Genomic DNA, 25,270 nt, shown 5'->3' on the forward strand with positions numbered 1-25,270 from the left:
TTTAAAATCACCAGGGCACCAATAGGACAACTTTTTGCCTTCCCGCTTTTATATTTTCCCAAGCTGCAGCCGACAGACAAGGAATCTTTGACCATTCCTAAGCGCACAATCCCTCTAGATCGAGGTGGCCAAATCTAGTCCTACAGATCTACCATGCTGCAACTTTTAGGTGCCTCCCTTCTCCAACACACCTGAATTTAATGGCTCATCAGCATCTTTGAGCTCTGCTGGTCATCCTGCATCTAAAAGTTGCAGAATGCTAAATCTCAAGGACTGGACTTTGGCACCTCTGTTCTGGATCACCTAGAGTCCTGGCTCGTCTCTCATGCTCTCTTCTTCAACAGCTTTCATAGAGAATTTGGTGGGTGCCAGGTGGGTGCTGGGTAACCTGGCACCCAGTTACCAGGTGCAGATTTTGGTACTTGGGGAACTATTTTTGTGTTGATTTGGTGCCCCAAACTTGTCAGGCAGGGACTGACAATCTACAGTTCCCAGGGATTGGAAGAAGCAAGGAGGAGGAGGGAATCAAGTCATGGAGCAGGGCCCCCACCAGAGCACAACTCAGTACCACAGCCGGCCCAAAATAGCCCCATAAACAATATGCTACCCTGGACCAGAACATACACTGCTGAGGCACGGCCCAAGTCCCCAACACAAACACAAACACACCAGCTTGTTTCATTTTTTTTTACATTTTGAAGTTCAACTGAACATGAAAATTTTTCCATTGTCTTGAGATTTTATGATGCTTGTAGGTAATGAAGAAACGGAGAGAAATGGAGCCAAGAGGTGATCTTAGAAACCACACTCTAAAATGACTTTATTAATTGACCAATGTATAAACATCAGGGCCCATCTCCATGATGGACAGACTATGTGTAATTCTCAGCAAACTCTCATTAGGCAGTTAAACATTTTAATATTTAATTTGCAGCAGTTATTTGACTTATTGTAAGCAATAGTAAAATGTTTATCTTTTGCACTTATCGGTCTAATAATCTGTCTATTATCAATACTTTTATGAATACAATTAAAAATAATCCACAGGCTGATTTTTCTATTGCAAAATTTATTTATCTTTTAATGAATCTTTGTTGGTACACATAATCTCACTTAAATACAGAATCAATACAAAGAAATTAGTATTTAAAGTGTAACTAACCCCTAACTCAGCTTTTTTTTCTGCTGTTAAACTATCTAAGTAGGTTATTTAGTGCATGTCTTTACCTTTTTGTGCATTTCTTGACATTTTTGTGTAAATGTCTTTGGTTCTGCATTATTTTCGCCTTCGGTTGAGCAGCTGGTTTATCCTATTTGTTTAAATAAGAGTACTCTGCTATTACTACACAAATATGTTGATGTTGTTAGTGGCACTGGCGGAGATTTAATAGGTCGCTCAAAATGTTTGGAATATAGTGATGAACAAAAAGAAAGAAATGTCAGTGAAATGGGGATTATTTGCAATAGATAGCCATTGCAATATACAGTGATTACACTATAATTACACAATTTTGTGGTATTTTGCAGCCTTATTTTCAACAAAATTTACCAAAATACAATAATATTCAAAACTGTGATTTAATTTACACTTTAGAATCATGACATTAAATTTTCATATTACATTCCATTTCCATGAAACTTGTCATGGCTACGTATAAACGGGAAACCATATACTTAGTCTATGTGGCGAAAAAAAAACCCCCATAAAACTGTAAGGTAATTTCTTTCTTTTTTAATTTTTATATAGCTAGTTAATTAGTACTTATGCTATAAAAAAATAAAAATTCTAGTTCAGGAGTTTAAAGTAAAACTTGCTAGTGGGCTCGTTCTTTTCCTAAATAATGACTAATACACTTTTTCAAAGTATATAATTTGGCTTCTGTTATGACTATGTTGGTGTCATAGATCCTTTAACCAACAAAAAATGCTCCTCTTTTTGTTTAAAGTGCATCAAATTAACTTATAACTTAATTCGTGAGTAAACTTCTACATAAAGCTGCTGTAAAGCTAAGCCATGAAACTCGCCATCTGATTGGCTGAGCGTGTCCCGTGCGTCTTGTGGTAAACAACTTACGAGATGCGTGTTCATGCGTAGAGGTGGTAATGGAGGACTGTGATGTTCTGTTAGTTAGTTAGCAGGCTATCTTCTCTGTGGTATGCTATTCGTCCTTTTGGTTAACTATAATTTATTTGCTCCATAAAGGACAGAGTTCGGTCATATCTAGAGCAGGAGGTATGTATCTACACGTCGACGTCGCTTGGATGCAGAACGTGAACTACTGAACTCAAAATGCTAATCCGGTGGATATAGTCTGTTAGCCATAGGAGCTGCTGTGAAGCTAATGGTGTTGCTATTGGTCGGGGTGCAGGCCATGCCCTGGTATAGATACAGAATTTGCATGCCAGTTGCAATATTTCGGCTCAGACATTCGTACAAACGGAAGGTTAATATAAGTTCATTTTTAAACTACCAAGAGAATGCTAAAGCTAAGTCTGCCCAAGATGCATGCAAATGTTTCTATGGGATGTAACATCTGATACTTAGCGTAGCCACATCCCATTTCGGGCTTAATGGGGTTAGAGTTCTTAATACACGCTGCCTTTCCCAGCCTGTTTATTGTTGTTTGCAAAGTTAACGCTTTGGTTGACATTGCCATATTTCCAGTATCCGCTGAATAAGACTTGCTATCATTTCTAACTTTATATTCTGCTTTGCCACACAGTCGTTAACTGATATAGCTTGTTTCATTAGCACGGTAGCTAGCCACATTTCGGAGAGATTTAAAGAGACCAGTTTTTAACCAATCAGGAGCGATTATTTCTGTGCGCGGAAGCATACAGGCTGAATTCATGCTAGCTTCAAAGTAACGTGGAACATGAAATACTGGTATGTCAACCGGCTACATGTTGGATCCTAAAAAATAGTTTATGTCAGAGAATAATTGATTAAGGAGAGATGGGTCTATCGACATTTGAACGCCTGTTCAGAATATGTATATTTTTAAAAATGCTATTAATGGGTTAGAGTTGGGGTTGTTTGAAAATGTAAATATTAAAAATCAGATAATTTTTGTATAAAAAAAATATTTTTTTAAGATGTTACTAGAAACTTGTCAGTTGTTTTCAAATAGATCACAATTGTCTGACAATTTTAAATAGTCTTTTTTTCTTAAATAAAAAGAAAATGTCTTGCTTGTCTTTTCATGACAACAGAATTATATATCACTCAGGTTTTTAATATACGATTTCTAGTCCTTTGTTTTCTCAGACAAACAATATTATTAAATAGTAAATCAGATTCCTGTACTAGCTTGGTGCCTTGTCATGGTCATCTCCCTTCTGTTAACCATATCAATATTTCAAATCAATCGTGCTTTTATAATAGACAGAGGCTGAAAGGTCAAATGATCAAACAGGGCAACTCTGTTTGATCATTTGATCATTTTATCTGTTTGCAGCCTCTGTTCAGGCTTTATGGTACTTGCTTTAAGTTTTGCTCTCTTGCTCAGCATCCTGAGTTAACCACATACAAGCCTCAAAATTGTTAAAAGTATTTTAGTTTAATTTTAAAGAACTTCTTACATCTTTGTTCTTGAAAATGTCTATGTTTAAGGCTCAATAAAGAGTGTAGTTGTTACTGGGATCATGATCAGAGAAAGATCAGATTTATGAGTTTTTGACTGGCCAGTGGAGCTAAAAATCTTCTGATTACAGTCAGTAACTGATGATACGTCTTATAAAATATTCAACAGAATATTAACGGAACCGCACAGCATTCTGGGAGATGTAGACAGAGGAAAGGCTTTAGCCGCTCAATCTCTCAGTGCCAGCAAAGCTGGGTTGGCAGCATCAACTAATTCAATCGCTCTTTGGTTGCCTAGCGCAGTGGTTCTCAAACTTTTTTCAGTGATGTACCCCCTTAAAAATATAATTTTAGTCAAGTACCCCCTGACACGGGCAAAACATTTTTGGAATAAAAAAGAGGTACAGTGCTGTAAATACCCTGTAAATACTGAATATAAAATTCAGTGTATGAACACACATTTATATTTTATCGAACTTTTTACAAAATAATTTTTCCCAAGACTTATTATGAGGAGCCTACTGATTTTTTAAAGATATTTTGAAAAGCTTCACGTACCCCCTGCAGTATCTCCACGTACCCCCATTTGAGAACCACTGGCCTAGCGACAACCTGTTGAGTAACTTGCGCAGCAGCAGTTTCAGGTTTTGCCACTGTGCCTCATAACTGCACAACATGCAGTTAAGAGGCAAATAAAAAACAACAGTGTGAAGAAAACTGCTGATAGAACAGGAACGCTACCAGTTTGGCAGTATATTGGATATTTTAAATTTAAAAAACAAATCAATAATTATTAATATTGACTGTTATGAAAACCTTGTATCGTGATAAGCTTTCCATCCATTTCGTCCAGTCATACTTGTAAGATATTTCTTTCCCATTTCAGGTGTATTTAGGTATTTACACTAGAAACTAAACAAAAATGCATTGTAAGATTTTCTTTGCAGTGTTTACATTGTATCAAAGTGTCAGATCTTCAATGTTGTCCAATGAAAAGATAGAATAGAATATTTACAAAATTATATGAGGTGTAATAACTTTTACAAGACACTTTAAATTGCTACTTGTGCTAAAAGAAAAAGAAATCTCTCTTTTCAATGTGCAGGAGCCGCACCAGAGATAAAAGATGGCATCAGAGGCACTCTCTCAAAATCATGGTTCCAAAGTTATCATGACGTTTTATCCCACTGCTGAAGAATTCAAGAATTTCAGCCGCTATATTGCATATATAGAGTCCAAGGGAGCACACAGAGCAGGATTAGCAAAGGTAACTAATGTCTGATGTTGGGATGTAGAAAAATAAGATTCTGATTCTACCACGGATCTGTTCTATGTTGCTAGCTGAGATAACACCGTCTCCTGACCCTTCTTTCAGATTGTTCCACCAAAGGAGTGGAGGCCTCGAGGTTCTTATGAGGACATAGATGATTTGGTGATTCCTGCACCCATTCAGCAGGTGGTGACTGGACAGTCAGGCCTTTTCACTCAGTACAACATTCAGAAGAGAGCCATGACTGTTAAAGAGTTTCGTAAGATTGCCAACAGTGACAAGTAGGATTCATGTGCTTGTAATGCTGATTGTTTAAAGCTAAAAAAGAAAAAGAAAAAAAGTTTGGTCTTAACTGCCCTGAATGCCTTTTTCAGGTTCTGCAGTCCACATTATGATGATTTTGAGGAGCTGGAAAGGAAATACTGGAAGAATTTAACATTTAACCCTCCTCTGTATGGAGCAGATGTTAACGGAAGCCTGTATGACCCTGTGAGTCGATACTCATTAGATGTTGTTGATGTGGAAGTACACATCAGTACACATTTCTGGTTGTGATGTAGTGTTTATGTGATTGGTCAAACTGATGTTGGAACATCATTATTCATATTTGCCCATTGTGACTGCTGTGACCTAACCTGGGACTGTATTCTGGCAGGATATTGAGGAATGGAATATTTGCCACTTGGGAACCATTTTGGACACTGTGGAGCGTGACAGTGGAATAACTATTGAGGGTGTTAACACCCCCTACTTGTATTTTGGAATGTGGAAGACCACCTTTGCATGGCACACTGAGGACATGGACCTTTACAGCATCAACTACTTGCACTTTGGAGAGCCCAAGTCGTGGTAAGGCCTTCCCCAGATTTTCTTCGAAAGTTGCAGAAAATGTGAAGGTGTTTTAAAATCTATTGGGAGTTATTACACAAGCATGGTAGGGTGATTAAAAAAACGGCAGCTTAGGTTTAACACAGAGATACAGAAAACTCCAGCCAATTTGGAGCCCTGTTTTGACCATTTTGTCCCTTCCTACTTCCACTTAAACCTTTTGTACTCTTGTTGTTAAGTTACTGCATATTATTTATTCCTTGAAGTCAACTCTCATGAATTAGAGATAGTCATGAAAAGTCTTGCATAATTTAATACTATTGTACATTATTTACTGATGACTGTATAACTTGCAGTCAAGAAACTTTGAACAACTATCTGCTGATAGATGTTTTTATTGAAACCATAAAACCTAATTTTCTCATAATAGAATTAGGGGTGCATCAATAAATCGGTCCCCATTTCCTTAATTTTTTAATATAGGCCGATACTTGCATGTCAAACCGATCTTGTCTGCTTCTGTGAAGGTCTAAAAATCAGCCACTGTCCCCTTTTGCACTGCAGTGAGAGAGGACCAACTGAGACATGCCCACCAGGTGCTATATTTGTTGCTATATTTAGCGACTTTTCAGAATTTAAAATTTGTATAGGCCAAAATTGGAGTTGGCAAGTCAGTGATTGGCCAGAAAACTTTGTCTGATATGTTGCTAAATATAGCAAGAAAGTTGCTGAGTTGGTAACAGTGAGGAGACTATTGTTAATTTCAAATGTGCAGACATGAACTGTTAGGCTGGTCTATCAGTCAATCCATATTTCAGCAAAAAAATAAATAAATAAAATTAACATTATCACAAATGTTTATGGACTTAATTTCTTACACAAGAGTCCTTGCCTTTGTGCATTTAACTTCAAGAATTTTTTTTCTTCCGAGAGGCTTAACAACAGTTGATACAACTAAATGCTTGTAGAATCTAAACTTCGTTCTCTTTTGGTTGTTTGTAGGTACTGCGTTTCCCCAGAGCATGGGAAGAGACTGGAGCGTCTGGCTAAAGGTAAGGCAGCACAGAGCAGAGTTCTATAGAGATGAATGGTTTGTCTGTTGATCACATAAGTTATGGGAGAATGAAGTTCAGTTTTGGGGATTTTTCTCACTGTTCAGAGTCAATTCTCACTGATTTGACACTGAACAATACTGTTCAGAGTCAGATTATACCGAGATTCAGTTCTGATTAAAACGCTGAAGGCAAAGAAACACCAACAACACCTTATTGGATCTTCATCACAAGTCATCAGCAAGTCCTAAAGCAGCTTACAGTCCACCTTCGTACTAAAAGATCTGTTGAAAAGGATATCATCTGATTAACCAGGCCACTTTAGAGATTGTTCTTTAATCTATTTATTCTTCTCCTTTAGGATTTTTTCCTGGTAGTTCTCAAAATTGTGAAGCCTTTTTAAGGCATAAAATGACTCTTATCTCTCCTTCAATACTGAAGAAATACGGCATTCCATTTGAAAAGGTAAGTGTTTGTTTAGCATTTTCAATAGTGATTTGTACCTGTGAAACAAGCTAAAGGCTTAATGTGTAGTTGCTAATTAGTGTATTCCTGTTTCTGTAGATCACTCAGGAAGCTGGTGAGTTTATGATTACTTTCCCCTATGCCTATCACGCTGGTTTCAACCACGGTTTCAATTGTGCCGAATCCACCAACTTTGCTACGGAGAGATGGATCGAGTATGGCAAGCAAGCAGTTTTGGTGAGGACCAGATAAAGCATGTATGCTTTTAATAGTTGATTTAATTTAGTTGTTTTAACGCCTGTCTTGCTTTCTCTTTCTCCCTCAGTGCTCATGCCGTAAAGACATGGTGAAGATTTCAATGGATGTTTTTGTCAGGAAATACCAGCCAGACCGCTATGAACAGTGGCTGGCAGGGCGAGATACGGTGCCCATCGACCACTCAAAGCCCACCCCAGAGGCTAGGGAATTTCTGGGCGACTCTTTCAGCAGCAACAGTGACAGCAGCTTCAACGAGAGTGGCTATGAGGATGGAGAAAGGAAAAGGTATTGTAGTGACTGCTAAAATAATGAGGTGGCGGGGGGGGGAAATGTTCTAAATAAATGCAAGAGGCAACAATAGAAACAGTATTGATCTGTTAAGACATCTGATTCAAGCTAGACACCAGCATCCACTTTAGCTTCACCACTAATGCCAGCAGTCAAACCCAGCAGTTCACTAGAGGGCACTTTTATAATAATGTTTCATGAAATTTTTAAGAAAGAATTGTTTAAATTGGCACACTTAAACATGCAAAACTTTACAAGCAAACTAAAATAGCCTCAAAATTATTCAGCAAACAATGGAAATTTGAACGTATGTGGGTAACCTTTGTCCTGTCTGTTTGTGGTGATTCTTCAGCACGCAACGAATAGAGGCCAAAAGACACCGTGTTTGTTTGGAGGTGCCTGACGAGGTTGTCCCCAAAGATGAGGACGATGACGAGGAGTATGGAAAGAGGCCCAGGCTGAGCCTCATCCCTCACCGAGCAGTGGCACACGATGGCAGAAGAAATAAAGGTGATAAATTCATCGCAAGGGCTTCCTGTTTGGTCAGCTTAGTTACTCTGTCTTAGTTACTCTGTGGGGAAAGAAAATATATGGCCTTTTCTCATTTTATTTCCAGGGCCGCCAAAGTTGGTTGTCACGCCAACAAAGCTTACGCTGATGGACCCATTTCATAGGAGCATGTCGCAGAGCAACGGTGACGGAGGCCGTCCTCCTCATTACACCAAGACTCGAGCACCTGCAATCTCTTCTCAGACGAGGCCCAGAAATGGGCATCTGTCGGTTTCAGCAGCGCCGATGTGGACAGAAGCCCCTGCTCAACACGTGCGTAAAATGGGTGTGGCCAGTCTGCTCTTCCACAGGACTCTGAGTTCAAAAGACACTCTCCTGGTGCAAAGCTACACGTCAGAAAAGCAGCAGGATCATCACAAGCAGCTCCAAATCCACAGCTACGCTAAGGAGCAGCAGCCACGTCGCCTTCAGAGCAAAGCTTGCACGCTGACACAGGTCCAGGCTTTACCCATGGCGCTGGGCCAAGAACTAGCACAGCTTCAGCCTGGAACCTCAGTTCTTCAGATACAAGAGAAACTTAATGAATCACAAGCACACCAGAACCAAAACAATGACAAGCCTGAAAAAATACAGTTCATTCAAGACCCAGTTAGAATGGAGAAAGCCAAAGCTGAGGCCAGGTCGGCCCCCCCACAGAGCCAGACACAGCTCCATGACCTCAGCAAAGTCAAGATGGAGGCTTCCAGAGCCAAAAAACGAAAGGTCTGTGTCTCTTGACTTAAAACAATACTTATTGCCAAATGTGAGGGGGAACTATACTACTTTCTAAAAGTCCTTCGAAATATCTAAATATATGTTCACCTCTAACATGTCAGGATAAGCAGAGCAAAGTTATCAGATGCTGAAGGGGCAGTATCATCATTTGAGCTTTACATCATGTTTTTATGTTATTCCCTCATCAAAAACATACCTCGAGTGTTGCCTTGACTCTTTCATGCATTTTTGAGAAATCCTTTAATCTCCATGGCAACATTCAGCTGTACAAAATGCCTGGGTTGATCTAGCTCTGGCTTCAAGTTTTCAAGTCACAGAGCAGCTCTCCCCCCCAAGACTCCTTTCTCAGCTCCTTAAGACTAGCAAACACCTGGTGGATCTTTGAATCGTCTGAGCTCATTATAGGACCTCAGACGATTCAAAGATACTTGTTACTTGTCAACGCTGATAAAAACGTTGTTAAAAGGGTTAGTACTGGAGTCATGTGATGACTACCTGAAAGAGACAGAGGCCCAATTTTAAGGCATTTATATACAATGTCAAATTTCTTTTAAGTCACGTTTGACATCTGTAGAATTTTAAAAACTGAAGTTAAAATAGTTACTCGTTTGTGCTATAACATGATTCAGTGTTGCTGGAGAATCATAATACTGCCCCTTTAAGATTGTGACTAGGGCCTTGTTACATGGCTAGTGTTCAGGCCCTTTTTGTTCTCTGTGCTCTTGCTAACTTTACTTTACTAACTTTTTACTCTCTGCACAACTCGCCTAACTTGCTTAATGTGATGCAGTAACAATACCAATTCTACCTTTTCTCTTGGCATTAAACTGACAGTGATTAATACCTACTGTCCTGGTCAAAAGTTTATATACACACAAGGATAATATTGATTTCTGGCCTTTAATGTTAAATTAGATTTTTTGATTCTTTTTTTTATAAGAGTATATTATAACATTTAATTTTATTTATAAGATAAAACTTGGTCCAAAAAAGACCTTGGCACGGTCTTTTTTTATTTTTTTAGATTTGTCTAGATTTTCTCTAGCCTACAGAGGTTTAAACATGTTTATGCTTGCAATATTATATGGATGCATCCTCACAAATGTCCCATATCAAATTCCAAAGAAGTCACATGTAGCAAAGCCATTGCTTGGTTTCTTGGCAGAAACACAGCTTTGAGCCCAGTCAGTAGTTTGGGATAATTGTCCTGTTGAACTGTGTCAAGCACATTTGAACAAAGTGAAAGACATTCTCTTTTGTTATTCCCTCCATCTTGTGCAATGTCTCATTAAAACCAGGTCTGGACCAGGAAGCCAACAATACAGGATAAAGTCTTTATATTCAGATGGCTACAAAAGCACTTTTTTTTCTTAGCAACCTGCTGAAGATTAACATAGGTTTATGTAAATAGTTGGTCTTGGATATATTAGATTAGAAAAAAATCTGTAGGAAATTCAAATTTGTGCACCTAGTTGTTGTTTTTAAGATTTGCTGAGGTTGTTGTCATCATTCCGCCCTGAGAAAAGAACAGTTCAAAAACTACTTTAGTGACATTTATTTTGAATGATAGTAAACGTAATCATTGGGTATCAAATTGTGATTTTAATCTATTGCTGAACTGAAACATCGTTTAGTGTATCTGTACTGGTGTGTTTTCACTGCGTGACTTTATTATGACACTCTTCCTCTAACTAACTATACTAACAAAAAAAAGTCTTAACTAAGTCGTTCTCATGGCAGAAACCGCTTTTATCAACCGTTTTACCCTGAATTTGCTCTCTGCCTTTATTGATCTTCTGGATCCACTGTTTAAACTACAGAGTTACGAGTGTCCACTACTGGACAGTGGCATTATCGTCATGAAAGACACCATTCCTGCAGAGCAACACAAGCAGGATGAGGTCCAGGTGATTCCTCACACTTATGTAAGTAGTTCAAGGGAGCAGAGTTTGATGACATGGTTAGGCTGAATTTGATTAGGATTTGACACACATGAGTACAGAGGCCTCAGTGGGCCCCAATGTTTCAAGCAGATTAAAATCTCCAGATTTTAAGGTGCCCACAGCGGCGATGTGATGCTTATTTTAAAGATATGCTGTTCCCCTTTTTCTCCAGCAGGTATTAGAAGAGCAGTCTTACTGCAAGCTTGAGTCAAAGAAACAGGAGCAGGAAGAAGAGCTTTGTCGACTGCCTCGCCATCACCCTCTTCTGATCAGAGAGACGTGCGGTGATGAAGGTATGAAACTGTGTAGTTCTCACTGTAAGGTGGCACTTTGACTCTGTTTTTTTTTTTATCACAGTTTGGTTTAAAAATCATTGCTATTCATTATTAAAACATTTCTCCCTCTTGTCTCCAGATCAGGATGTCAGCATAGAGGTCGAACAAGAAGAGAAGGAGGAGTGGGCAAAGCCACTGACCCAACTGTGGCAGAGTCAGCCTTACAACCCCCAGGCAGAGTGGGACTACAACAAAATGATGGGCCAACAGCCTCCTTACTGCTCCATCTGTCTGCTTTTCTACACTTACCACCAGGTACCAGCTACAGGACTGCTGCAACTACTATATATGTAAACAACTACTATATATGTAAACAACTACTATATATGTGTCTTTTCAGGCATGTTCCCAGCGATGTTATCCATACTTTAATCAATTAGATCTTTAATCATAGATCCTGTGCTTTGTGCTCTGAGTGATTTCATGCTTTATGATTTATTTTCCATTATATTTAGAAATCCTAATTGCATTTCCGGGGTTTACTCCAGAAAACTTGCTAACCCTGGTGGTCGGGGTTCCAGGCGGTCAACCATGTTTTTGTATTAAATGTTACTCTGACAGGAAATGTAAAAATGTTACAGGGTTATTGTGTTACTGGATGACATTGTTGACAGTACTTAAAACACACAGGTATAGAGTCTTGATAACCACAAACAAAAAATACAATTAAAATAAATATAATTTTTTTTGCACTTTTATTAAATACCAGTTAACTAATCAGCCGGTGGACCTTAAGACACGATGTAATGCTGCCCATGCTACGAGCCAATGTAAGCCATAAATGAACTAAGCAGCTGCTTATGGCCCCATAAATGCTAACATTTTAACAGCTGGCGATACCAACAAAAATATTAATATCGCCCACATCAAGCTGTGTAAAGATCAGTGATTGTCCAGAAAACAGTCAGATACTGACAAATGAAGTCTGGTAGGTCAGTTAATGTAACGTTGTAAGGTTTAAGTAGCTGCACATCAGTTCACTGAGATTGAAATGCCAAAGGTTTGGGTGAAATAAACTCTGTGTTCCTCTCCCCTTAAAGTCTGAGTCTGGCAATGAGAGCTCCAGCTTGATGCTGGTGAATCGCCCAGGAGGTCGTCAGTGGTCCAGGCCGCTCATCCCTGAAATGTGCTTCAACACTCATACGGCCAGAACAAATGATGGCGTACAGGGTCAGCTGTCCAATCCTCACGTCGCTGAGGATGGAACAAGCCGCCTCATCAGCTGTGCTCAGTGCTGCGTTCGAGTGCATACAAGTAAGCCCACCCCTCTGGATAGATAGACTGGAAAACAATCCAGTGTCTGCACAGGCACTCAGATATTACTGTAAATTTACAGTAAACTTAAAATAGTTGAGACACAATAAGCCTTTGCTGCCTAAAGCATTGTCAGATTTTTTAAACTGTTTTTCAGATTTAAGTTTTATTTTGAGTAGTGTTGCTTTTTACATCAAAGTGTTTTTAATGAAGAATGAAAAATACTTGACATTTTACTTCAGTACACCTCAGGAATGTATGGCTTATTTTTTTCTGCTCATGCTTAGGTTGCTACGGCATTTCTGGAGAAGAGGCAGAGTTAGACAACTGGCTATGTGCTCGCTGTGAGGCGAATGCCATCACTGAGGTTAGTTTCTTGGCTTCCCTCATGTTTCCATTAGCAGTTAGCTGGTTGGAGCATTTTTTTTGCTCCTTCAGATATTGTCATGGGGGACAGTTCTCCGCGCTTTAGTCTTCAAAGTGGCTTCCTGACTCTCAGCAGTCCTGTGTGCTTCATATGGTTGAATGTTGTCTTCCACTAGGGGGCAGTGCTGAGGTGGTAAAGACATCTGAGATGCCATTTATTTACAGTAGTTTTACTTGTGAATATCTTTTTTTGCTTTACATTGTTGTTCAGTTAGCTAAATTATTTTATATTTCTTAACTTGGATTAGTTTTTGGTAACTTCCGTCTCCCACCTCCACCCAAGTAATTTTTTTACATAGTAATTGTTTTTATGTAGAATCTAAAATTGTTATTGCTGGTCAGAACCTTTGAAAATGCCTCTGATCTCAGTTTCCTTGTTACTTTCATTGCTCTAGATTAAAATGAGTCATGATTAATTATCTAACCCAGTCGGGCGTTCCTCGAGGTGCAGTTATGACTAATTTATTGTTCCCTCCTTCAGGACTGCTGCCTGTGTTCACTGAGAGGTGGAGCCCTGCAGAGAGCCAACAATGACAAGTAAGTAGTAGAGGCAGGGAAAATATTGACTTAATATTTTTTCATTCTTAAAAAACACCAGAGATGGTTGAGTTTTTCTGGAGATTCCGAAATGAACTCTGGTGGTTTTGGTGTCTGACTCAAAATATAACACCTGGTTAGTGACAGTTTGTTCAACCTGATGCTGATTAGAGCCACACAACAAAAACATAGAGCTTACACCGCATGTTTTGAGAAGTTTTTATAGAACCGTCACCGCTTAATTATTCAGCGTGGGGTAAGTGACTGAAAGCAACAGAAAATGTTACAGGAAATTAAAAACAAAACAACAGTGTGTCTGACTGTTGTGGATAAAAAAAATCATTGATGTTCTTTTACTCTAAAGTATGCTTGGGCAATAAAATGATTTTATCAATTTAATAGAATTTTCTGTTTATGAAGATTTAATTTTTCCACCAACACACACGGTGTGTTTCTGTAATTCAGTGATGTCAGCCTGCCCAGGGCTTCCCATCTTGGTTTACAAGCAGACATTTTACAGCCTGTATTTGTTCGAATTCAGGTCAACTTCCATAAGAGATGATTGAAATAAAAGCAAGTTTTAGAAAATATTTTCTGTCATTTGTAAACTCTTCTTAAGAAAAGTAAAAGAGAGGAAAATAATTGATTTAAAATCAGATTTTCTATGAAAAAATCTAAGCTTTAATATTTAAGCCACATTACCCAGCCCTACTCTAAAGTCCTACTGATTTACCATTCAGCCTGCATGTAAATAAGTGTAAATATTGGAATACTGCAGTTGTGCAGATCCACTAATTGCATCAAAACCCATCTACCAGCAGTTAATGCAAGTTTGAGTATTAAAAGAAAATCTGATAAAGATTGGGATCATGGTTATTGATGTACTAATTAGAATTTTTTTGGGATTAAATTCAAAACAGTCATAAAATGTACTGCACATATTTTTTTCTGATTTATGTGTTGTAGTATTTAAAGTAACAAGTCAGATCTGGAACAAAAATCTGAAATTTGCATTGAAAAGGACCTGCACCTGATCAGTGCATCTCTATTTTAACTGAAGGTGTGCTAAAGCAAGGGTAGGAAGTCAGTAGGTGAAAGGGCACATTGAGCCACAGTCTAATACTAATTTCGTAATTTTTTCCAGAGTCAAACTAGAAATTTTTTTCGATAGGGATTTGTATTCTATCTTTAGTGTCCTCATCATGTTTAGCTGCTTTTACCTTGAAGAGTTATTTGTTTGATTAATCCAGACTTTATGGTTTCTGTTTACCTTTCCCTCAGATGGGTCCATGTTCTGTGTGCCATCACCATCCTGGAAGCGCGTTTTGTCAACATCACCAACCGCAGCCCCATTGACCTCTCTACCATCCCGCTGCCTCGCTTCAGACTGGTAAGAGCCCAGAGGCGCTTTCTTCCTTTGTGTTTGCTCTTGTTTTAAAACGGATGAAGGGAATTCCTGCTGATCCGAATTTACATCCTGTTTTCTCACATCCTTCTGTCACTACTCTCAGGGCTCCTGCACAATCTGAAAATGTGGAATTTGATTCAATTAATTTGGAAAATCTGAAAATTAAGCAAAAATTAACATGGGGAAAAATAGTTTCCAGACTTAATCAGATATTTCGATTTTTATCAATTAGATATTAGAATAAGAAATAAAGGACTTTTACATCTATTTATATTGAGATGACAACTTGTGTCTTAAGTTTTTAATTCAGCTAATTAATATTTAGATTTCTAAGTTCCTCATTTAATACTTAAAAATGGCACTTTCACAACTTTTTTACCCTCTAATTAAAGCAGGTGATGTGATTTAAAAATAAAATTTTCAATTCATAAAAATAATTGGAAATTTAATTTCCAATATAAATAATTTTTTTTCCTTAAAAAATAACAAATGACAGAAAATACCTTAAAAATAACTTATAAACTGGCTGTTATTTCAGTCAGTCCTTCTGTGAGTTGACAAAGCTGGTAAAATCAAAATAAGTAAAGTAGTTTGTTAAGGATTTTGACCTCTGTTGCTGGATTTTGTTAACTGACCACTTCAGGGCTTTGGTCAGAAAGCACGCTGGTCATCAGGTGTTTAAATAGGTTTACTGAAGAATTATGTCAACGATGCAAATAAATTGAAGCAGTTTCTGAAAATACAGTAATGATGAATAAAGGTTCAAAATTACTATTGCAAGAAAATCTAAATATAACAATTCACAAGCAAGTAAAAAACAGCATTAATTCCCTCTGTGATAAGGGCTGTTTAAATTTAAATGATGCAAAACTTGGAATCAATCTAGCTCTAACTGGTCAAAGCTCAAAAACTAATGGTTGAATGCTAGATAGTTTTAATAAAAATCTACCACATTAAGAATAAAACAGACATTAACAAACTATAGAAATATACCAGCAGCTAAACAACTCTGTCAGTAGTGATAATTAGCATCTATCTATTCATGTCACATGACTAATACCACTACTCGCATCATCAATGACTGCGGCACCGGTCTCAACAGTAAACAGAAAACAGATCAGCTGACGAACATCAAGAAGAAGAAAATAAACAGAACAAACCACTTTCAGAATAAAAGGAAGCACTTCAAAATAAAAGCATATATATAAGACATTGAACTACTTGAAGAATTAATATTACAGTTATTGGGTGCACTGATATCACTCTGAACTGTGAAAACATTGGTGAAATAAAACAACTTGATTTTCCAAAAATTAAGTCTTCAAAAACAGAAAATAAAATTGATTGATAATCATTTTTGACGTAGATTTCAAATAAATAGTTCGGCCGGCCCTTATTTCACTGCCAGCTCAGAAGCTAGTTTCATTGTCAGTGTTACAATATTTGTGGTTGGAACCATTTCTGATAAAACCCATAGAAGGGAAAGTTTGGTACTTAAGTTGATGATTCAGTTTTCACTTTGTGCAGAGCTTCCCCTTTCAGGCTTGGTGACGTTCTGTCTGCATTATGTCATGTTGTGAGAGTGTTGGTTATGCCACAAGTTGTTAAACACAATAGCTGACCTTCTGTTCATTGATGTAGGTCACATGAATGAATGAAATGAAATGAGAAAAGCCCCATGATGTCATGATGGCACTAAAGTATCAAAGGGAAATTGGTGTAATTTCTCTTTCTAATATCTTGGCTCTGGCATGTGTCCCAGTCTCTCTGCTGCCCTTGATAGTGGACATCCTCCCCTTGTCCTTTTCCCCTTGCAAAGTCATTCTGTTTTTCCCTTTTTCTGACTGGTCTCTGTGCTCCTCCTGGGTTGTGTGAGCAGAAGTGTGCGTGCTGCAGGAAGCGGATGAAGAGGGAGGTGAAGGGCTGCTGTGTCCAGTGCTCCCATGGCCGCTGCTCCACAGCGTTTCATCCCTCCTGTGCTCAGGCAGCTGGCATCCTCATGCACCCAGATGACTGGCCATTCGTCGTCTTCATCACCTGCCACCGACACAAAGCGCCCGTCATACCTGAGGTAACCTAGCAGGGCCACAGCTGGGCTGACGGTTAGAGGTCCACTTTAGGTGACGATTATATTACATAAGTTAGTTTATTTTTGGTGTTTTTTAACTTTTTCCTACCCAAGTCAGAGAAAAGAAAAAAAATACACCATACTGAAAAACTCAACAAAAAACAAGATGACAGTAGTACAGAAATAAACAATATTTAAATTCCTATCAATGGAAAAAACACAGTGTTATGTTTGTGTGCATTGTCAAGAAAACCCAAGATCATCCCACTTCCCCATGCTGGAGATTTTAGTTTAACAGTAACAATAAATCAAGTTATTTTTAAAATTAATCACACAAGTGACATCTAGGCCCAACAGTAGACTTAAACATCAATAAAATAAATCTGGTTGTGTTGTTTTTGTCTCCTGCGAACTTTGCTTTAATTCTACTTCTTTTTTCTATCTAATTATAAGAAATCATAGTCAGGAAGAGAGATTCATGAAACGGGAAGAGCAGGTTTCCTGGAAAAAGAGGAAGTAAGTTTCCAGCCTGCAGATTTATGAAAATAGTTGAGACTATTCCTTATTTCAAAGCATACAAGTTTTAAAAAATGAAATCTAAACATTTTGAGTAATTGGATAAGATTAAAAGTAAAATACTTACCGTATATTAATATTGGTTTATTGTAAAAATACTTGCACTTGCACTTACACTTGTGGGTACACTTACAAGTAACTAACTTTGGTGTCAAATAATTAGAATTATGGATTATTCTTGGTTTCTTTTCAGAAAACATCTGTAATAACTCATATTAAGATTATAATAAGAGTAATAAGTTATGTTATCATAAAATTATAAATGAATGCTAAATCAGAGAAGCTAAAGAAGTTATAAATGTGATTTCGACATTGAACTTGAGATGGTGTAAAATTTGTAACTGCAATTAAAGATCACTGATATGTTGGAGGTAGATGGTAGGTGGAAGGTTAGGGGAAAAGGGGAACTAACAGGAGAGCAGTGATGGTCAATGCCTTATTTGGAAGCAGATGAAACTTTTCAGAGAAAAGGTTGTGCAGGCAATGGACATAGGAGGGCCGTTGAGCAACCCTGAGACACTAGCACAGTCATCAGGACATAATGTGTCTAAGACAGTGATTGGATATGAGATCATCTGTCCAAGCAGACAGCCAATGAAACAAGCACAGCATCAGTGCTAGCCAATGCAAACACACCAAAAGGGTGGATAAATCCTTTAAAAGGTGGTTCAAAAGAGGAACCTTTGGTTGGATCCTCCAGGCAGCTTTGAGCCAAGATCAAGATGGACAAAGAACTCTGCAGCTCTGCAAAAGGTTTTTTAACCTCTGAGCGATAAGTTCAGCTGGTTTGGTTTATTTACAAATATTATATATTTTTTCACCAATATGTGCTGTTTCTGATTTAAAGAATAGATCTGAACTCCTTTTAGATTGATCTCCCTCCCAGTATTTCCTGTCTAAGCTGGATTTTAGTTCTGTATCGATTCATGTGTCGGTACGTAAAACATTCAGTACAGTCCTATCGGTTTAACAAAAAACACATGCAGTGATTTGATTTATTTTAAATATGAACACATGCAAAACATTTATATATTGAAACTGAATTACACAACTAAACCAAAATTAAGCCAAGCTCTTAAATATTCCAGTTTGGAGCATAAATGTTTGTGTTTCATCTATAGTAAGCTTATAGAAAGGTGGACTGAGCCAAAGCCTTAAAGCGGTGTTTTTTAACAACAACTCGCTCTACACTGAACTAACTTACCTAGACTGTAGAAAAGCAGAGTGTTAAATCTCACTGGTACAAAGAAATTGAGACTAAAGTCCAAATCCAGCAGCCTGTATAGCATTCAACCAATTGTAACCCGAGTTACATTTTAAGATTATTAAAAAACCCAAATCAACGTCACTCTAAGTGAAAAACTAGGTTCCAGGTTCGTCTACTGGAGGTAGTGGCAAATTGCAAGACACATACAACTGGAGAGTGCAAAATCAATGAGGTGTATTTATATTTACAATATATACAAATTGTTTCACAGCTTTAAAGTCCAGTTCCTTAAACCAAGGAAGTCTCTGTCGGTGACGGAAGGGAAAAAACAAAAATAGGCTAGCGCTAGCATCCTAGCTCCCGAGCAACACTTACCAGTTCCTCTTTTGACAAACAGAGATCGTTTCAGCGTTCAGATGAGCGACCATATGTCTGTAATTTAACAGAGGTATACGATTGATGTATAATCGACATTCAAAAGCAAAACCGCTTTGGGAACAACACCCAAGCCTACCTGCACGTCACAGTCCCACAGCGTCTGCTACCCAAGGTGCGATTTAGCAGCAATATAAGCAGTGGCTGTCAATTTAGGACTGACGTGCAGCTGTAACATGACGTTAAACCCTCGCGAGAACAACCCTGCTCTCGCCCGGTTAATGTCGGAAAAGTAAAACAAAGGAGGATTTTTAAATTAGATCTTTAAATAAAACAAAATAAAATTAGATTTAACAAAATGGAAAATAAAATAACTAAACTACATCTAATATAGAAAAATTATCCTGGTTACACAATCATAAATGCTGCAGTAAGTTATACAACAAGCAGACATGGGACCATAAAAGGCAGAGTTTATGTTCAGCTCCTCTCAACCAACAGCGCTGCTATGTTATATTCACTTGAATTTTACATTTTAATTAAATTTTCCCCTTTTAATAAACTTGATAAATAAGAATAGTAAAGAAGGCTGGACTGTGGAGATTATCATACAAAAAAAATCCTCATTAAATGAAAAACAGCAAACAATCCTGAGCATCCTCTTCATGAGACTGTTGTAGAGCAACCATTTCTTCAGTCAGAAGCTTCTTCAGATCGCTGTCACACAGACAGGAGCCATCTTGCCTTGGTGTCGTGTCAACTCAGCCAACAAACCCGTCCTCATAGTGCTGCAGTGGTGCTCCATGAAGCTACTTCTGGGCACGTTCTATAACCTGTTCGTTACCCAATCTGGATCTGTCTAGAAGCAGAAAAACGTGGAGCATTTCTCTCCAAGTCCTAATCCATTAGTGGAGCGTCGCCTTCATACCTCTGGCTCGTTGTTTGATTCACTGCCGCTCTAGTTGATGTAACACTCAGTTTCTGTTCCATAGCGCAACAAGGCCTCTCTGAGAGATCTGTCAGTGGGCCACAAGGTGATCTGTAAGCACAAGAACTGCCGCTACTACTACAGTGAGGTGGTGGAGCTGACCACCGCCACCTTCTACGAGGTGGTGTTTGACGACGGCTCGTACAGCGACAACCTCTTACCAGAGGACATCGAGGTCAGTACTGGTACAGTCCAATCAACAAACCATGACAGTTATCCTTTCTCATGATTCCATTCAAAAGGAAGGGCTGTGATGTTTTTTAAAATAATTTTCTTTTCACTCAGCAATGCAGAGTTACAACTTAAAGAGCAGAAATATCATCTGATCATTTGAAGTTCTTTTTTCTTCTTATTGATATGAATAAAGTAAATTGCAACTAAGAACAGTATGGAAGAGAAAGAAGAAAAACGACACAAAAAACCACCAATATATGCATGTTTTATTTATTTGTTTAGAGAAAAACAAAACAGGACACACACACACAAAGCACAAATAGGCTGATTAATACAACACCTCTAGAAAATCCTGCAGCTGAATGATGCATTTTATTCACAGTTGAAGAAAACCCCACATTCTCTGATAATTGCTTAATAACAATAAATAGGTAGGATTTTCAATCCAGACCAGGAGACGGTTCTTAGTTGAGGCTCCATTTGTTTTACTGATCAGCCTGTGTTTTTGCTGAGGTGTTCAGGAAACCTTCATGTCTTCTACATTCTTTGTTCTTGTGTCTCATCTTCTTCTTGATAAGACTCCATTGATTCTGTATGACATTTCCATGTCGCATCACACCAGGATCATGAATGTCCTGAAAGGGTCGTGGCAGAACAGATAGACAAAACGACCTATTTTTAAACTGTTAAATACCACATCTTTCTCTGCATTTGACTTGCATTTAAGATTAAATCACATGTCGCATCTTTTCACATTGATGTAATTTGGCTTTAAATAAAATAAAAACTGAATTCATTCAACTGAAAATGATAAGCACACAACTGTTATCTTTTACTTCTGTCTGTGGCCCTCGGAGGCCTGGAGGGCCACAGAAATGGCTATGGCGGGCCAGATTTGGCCTGCAGGCCCCGAGTTTGACACATGTGCTCTCCGGGGTCATGTGAGGTCAGTTGGCCACAGTAACATTTCAGCTTTACGCAATCTGCTCTGCACTTCCTTTTAACATGCCTTGACACAGCCAGCTTCCTTAGCAACGGCCTTCTGCAGCTCAGCCTCCCAAGTCTCAACATGACTGGAGGACATAACATGAATATTTCTGCATGGAACATAACTGTTGTTGATATTTTTAGTATTATTTTGGGTTTTCATTAGCTGGCACTCTAATAATCTAAATTAGAGGAAGTGAGACAAAGTTCACACAGCAGGTGAATGCGACCCAAATTATGTATTTTCTTTCATCCAAATGCAACCCAGATTCACTGTTTCACTGCAGTCTGAACAGTTCACTTCCAATCTTTTCACCCCAAAATATCCGGTTTGAGCCACTTTCCTTAAGTGGACCTGAACCATGTCTGATAGTTTTCTGAACCTGCTCTGAAAACAGAGCAGGTTTTTTTTAAGTTTCTTTGTGTGAAACGTTAAAAAACTCATCTACCTGTCTGCCATCAGAATTCGCTCACGTTCTGATATGGTGTTATAGAAAGGCTGATAAAATCAATAATATTAACTGTGAACACGTACAATTACTATACGTTGTAATCTTCTGTGGAATTGAAACGCTGCTCTAAAGTATGTGGCTCTGTGTAGAGTGTTTATCATCTCTGTATTGCTTCTGCACATATAGAAATGTGTGTAACAGTTTCTGCAAAAGTCTACACACAGAGCTAAAGTTGACACTTTGCTCTGTGTGTTTCCAGAACTGGGATTGTGTCCGGCTCGGCCCACCCTCCGCAGGTCAGCCTGTCCAAGTGCGATGGACAGACGGCCTTCTGTACGGAGCTAAGTTTGTAGCGTCCCACTCCGTCCCCATGTATATGGTAACTGCTGCTGGTCCCTCACACTGTCCTGCACATCATATCCGTGTCAAGTTTTTAATGTGTGTGTGTGTGTGTGTGTGTGTGTGTGTGTGTGTGTGTGTGTGTGTGTGTGCGCCCCCCTACAGGTGGAGTTTGAAGATGGATCACAACTCACAGTGAAGAGAGAAGACATTTACACGCCTGAAGAGGATTTGCCCAAACGAGTCAAGTCTCGAATGGTAGGCTGGGTTTCTTCTTTCTGTTCTGTCATGAATGAGTGTGAGTGGTGACCTGTGGTGACCCGCGGCGGCCTCTCTCCCTCCTCTACCCTCACCCTCATTGTTCTGTCTCCAGTCGGTGGCGTCGGACATGCGCTTTGAGCTATTCACACAGAGCAACGTCAAACAGAACTCCAAACGACAGCGAGTCATCAACTCCCGATACAGAGAGGACTACATAGAGCCTGTTGTCTACCGAGCCATTATGGAGTGACTGCTGCCATGTTTTACCAAAATAAATCACTATGGAAATGTGAAAGTCTTCATTTCTTTAGTTTTCTTGCTCATAAGTTGCCGTTCCCCTCCTTTCTTTGCTTTTCTCTTTCTTTCTTTTCGTTTTGTTTTCTTTTGCTTTCTTTCCCTTTCTCCAGAAGCCTCCATATTTCTAAACTACGGCTGGGATTTAAAATGACTCGTGCTTTAAAACATCCTGTTAGACCTCTGTTCTCCGTTCTTCAGGAAGAAGCCATTAATCAGTGAAGTGTAAGCATTAGGACTGAACGGGACAGTAAGTTTAGCTTTTCTCTACTATCACTGCTTCATCAAGCTTTCCTGATCAGGTTGCAGCTATTTATTTCCAACTTTTTGTTTATTTTACAATATTGGCTTCTAAAGGAATTTTTTTTATTATTTAACTAATGCAGTTAAAATGTACGCTTTCTTCTTTTTGTCATGAACTGTTTCAACTTTGACCCCAAAGAGTTGTAGCTCCTGAATATGTTTTTTTTTTAATCAAGTTTTTCAGACTGTAATTTCCCTCTACTCGTAGAATCGTAGAATGATTTTAATGAACTGAATAGGACTTGATTAAGTAAGTGTGTAGTTAAATCACAGCTCGTTACGGTGCATCTACTGTGAAGATGGAAGAAAGTCTAGACATGTTCTCTAAGCCTTACATTTTAAAGGGCCAAGCTGACTTTTTGTTTTTCTTTTTTTTGTCCCGTGGATTATTATAAATATTGTAAATAATAGTGTGACTTTATTTATGCAAAATGCATCCAGATTGAGAAGAAAGCTATTTTTGTCACATGCTTTTCACCAATCTAAAGACAACTTGAGATGTATTTATATTTATTACGCTGACGGGTTTTAAATTTTTAGAGCGTTTTTTTGTTGTCGTTTCCTGTGCAGGAAATGGAAGGTGACAACTTCCTGTGGTTCTTGAGTTTTTCTTAAAGCTAAAGCACTTACTGTTTCTTTCAGGAAGTTTTAACCTTTGATACATCTGTGTATCCTTGACAACCACCCTGAAAATTGGATTTTATTTCCCGTTGTGTTTGTGTTTTTATTTCAACTAACTGTAGAGTATTAAATTTCAGATACTTTGAAGCCTGGTAGTTATGTGCTCTGAAGGTTTTACTCCCACTTTCAGCCCCTTATTCCTCCTTTAAGCTAGAATTGTGATAAGGAAAGTAAAAGTAGCTGGCCTTTCTGTAGGATAATGTGGCCAGATGCTTGTTTTATCTTCGTCCTGCTGTCGTCTTTAGATCTCTGTCCATAAGGCTGCTTTAAAACTTTGTAAGCATAAACTATTTGAGTAAAGTTTGGGGTAAAAAAAAGAGTGCTTTGTATCATTTATTTCTCCTTGACTATTCAAAAGCCAATCTGAGCAGAGTGTGAGGCATTTTGTTTTTTAATTCTACAGCTTTAAATCCTTACACTTTCCATTCACTCAAATTTATCCTGTTTATTAAACTAGTTTGAATCACATTTTGTTCCTTCCCTTTTGCCTCTGTTGCTTCCGATCTGCTTAGCATGTTCTCAGAGTTGATGGCTAATCTGAATAAGCACAGGAAACCTATTTAAAGAAATATTGCACGTACACAAAACCTCAAACGCCTTTTAATAGACCTTGATGAGAAATGGTTGAGAACATTGCCGAGTTTCGAGTTGCAGACTGAACTTTGCAGAGTGCTTAATCTGCAGCTTGAACCTTTTCACCTTTTGTCACATTAGAATCACAAACCTCAGGGGATTTTTGAATAGTAGATAAAAATCATATTTGTGAAGTAGTAAAGATTAGTGGTTTCTCAAAAATACATCAAAAAAGGGTGGAATGCAGAAGTATTCAGCTCTAATATTTTGTAGGCCGAGTATAGCTACAAGGTCCAGGGTTTGTATCCCTGATGCAGGTGGATATTATTGTCCATATTCCTACCAGGATTACATGGAATTTGGCTCCTTTTATTTTCCAGGCAGTTCTGGCCTGTGTCATTGCATGGATATTCTGTGTTCACTTGTTTGTTTTTGCTTAGTTTTGATCTCATCTGACCAGAGCTCCTTCTTCCACATGTTTGTCCCACAGGACCTCTTCTGGTCTTCTTTCAACAATGGTTTTATTTTTGCAGCTATAGAGACCAGGGACATGCAAGGCACCATGTGCAGCACAGGGAACCACTGGCGGCCTTAGCACTGTGATATTTATTGAAAGCACATCTTAAACGTCATGTCTATGTAGTTGTATGCTGGCTGATGCTTAATAATGATCATCACTCTACTGGCTAGTTTTTCTAACAGTCAAATGGGCAACAACAGAATAAAGTACAGCAATGACACATTAATGTCATTGCTATACTTTAGTTGGTAATTGTTAGTAATCAATTCAAATTCAAACATTTATAAACCAGCTTGAAAAAAAACATAGTTCAAAGATAAAATTGTAAAATGTGGGGCACAGGTAATATAGGTTTTTAAGTCCTGGAATGCTACATTTAGGCACACTACACTTAAAAAACAACATAAAACTAAAATTGGCAGCTTTGTGCAAAATCCACTGTTTGAGCTTTACATTTTATGTTTTGTTATGTTGTTCTCTCGTCAAAGATATAACTGGAGTGTTGCCTTGATTCTTTCATGCATGTTTGAGAAGTCCTTTA

The 25,270-nt window shown here is 38.3% G+C and overlaps 1 protein-coding gene across 3 annotated transcripts; it reads left to right on the top strand.

Moving 5' to 3' along the window:
- Nucleotides 1-2,079: 2,079 nt before the first annotated feature.
- Nucleotides 2,080-23,955, top strand: LOC102228201 (lysine-specific demethylase 4A-like). Of its 3 annotated transcripts, none has more exons than XM_023335628.1 (23): nt 2,080-2,233; nt 4,689-4,850; nt 4,959-5,134; nt 5,228-5,342; nt 5,509-5,702; nt 6,684-6,733; nt 7,095-7,198; nt 7,298-7,435; nt 7,524-7,741; nt 8,097-8,254; nt 8,361-9,016; nt 10,849-10,953; nt 11,144-11,264; nt 11,386-11,561; nt 12,347-12,560; nt 12,848-12,927; nt 13,468-13,523; nt 14,805-14,913; nt 16,811-17,002; nt 20,150-20,320; nt 22,018-22,137; nt 22,263-22,355; nt 22,471-23,955. In XM_023335628.1, exons 2-23 carry the CDS (start codon nt 4,710-4,712, stop codon nt 22,606-22,608), a joined length of 3,525 nt encoding a protein of 1,174 aa, XP_023191396.1. In that variant the 5' UTR covers nt 2,080-2,233; nt 4,689-4,709; the 3' UTR covers nt 22,609-23,955. The 3 variants fall into 3 exon arrangements, with proteins under 3 accessions (XP_023191396.1, XP_014325485.1, XP_023191397.1); XM_014469999.2 differs by having other exon boundaries at nt 11,147-11,264; XM_023335629.1 differs by lacking the exon at nt 10,849-10,953 and having other exon boundaries at nt 11,147-11,264.
- The last annotated feature ends 1,315 nt before the right edge of the window (nt 23,956-25,270 follow it).

The sequence above is a fragment of the Xiphophorus maculatus genome, chromosome 6, assembly GCF_002775205.1.
Source record: "Xiphophorus maculatus strain JP 163 A chromosome 6, X_maculatus-5.0-male, whole genome shotgun sequence".
Classification (NCBI taxonomy): Eukaryota; Metazoa; Chordata; class Actinopteri; order Cyprinodontiformes; family Poeciliidae; genus Xiphophorus; species Xiphophorus maculatus.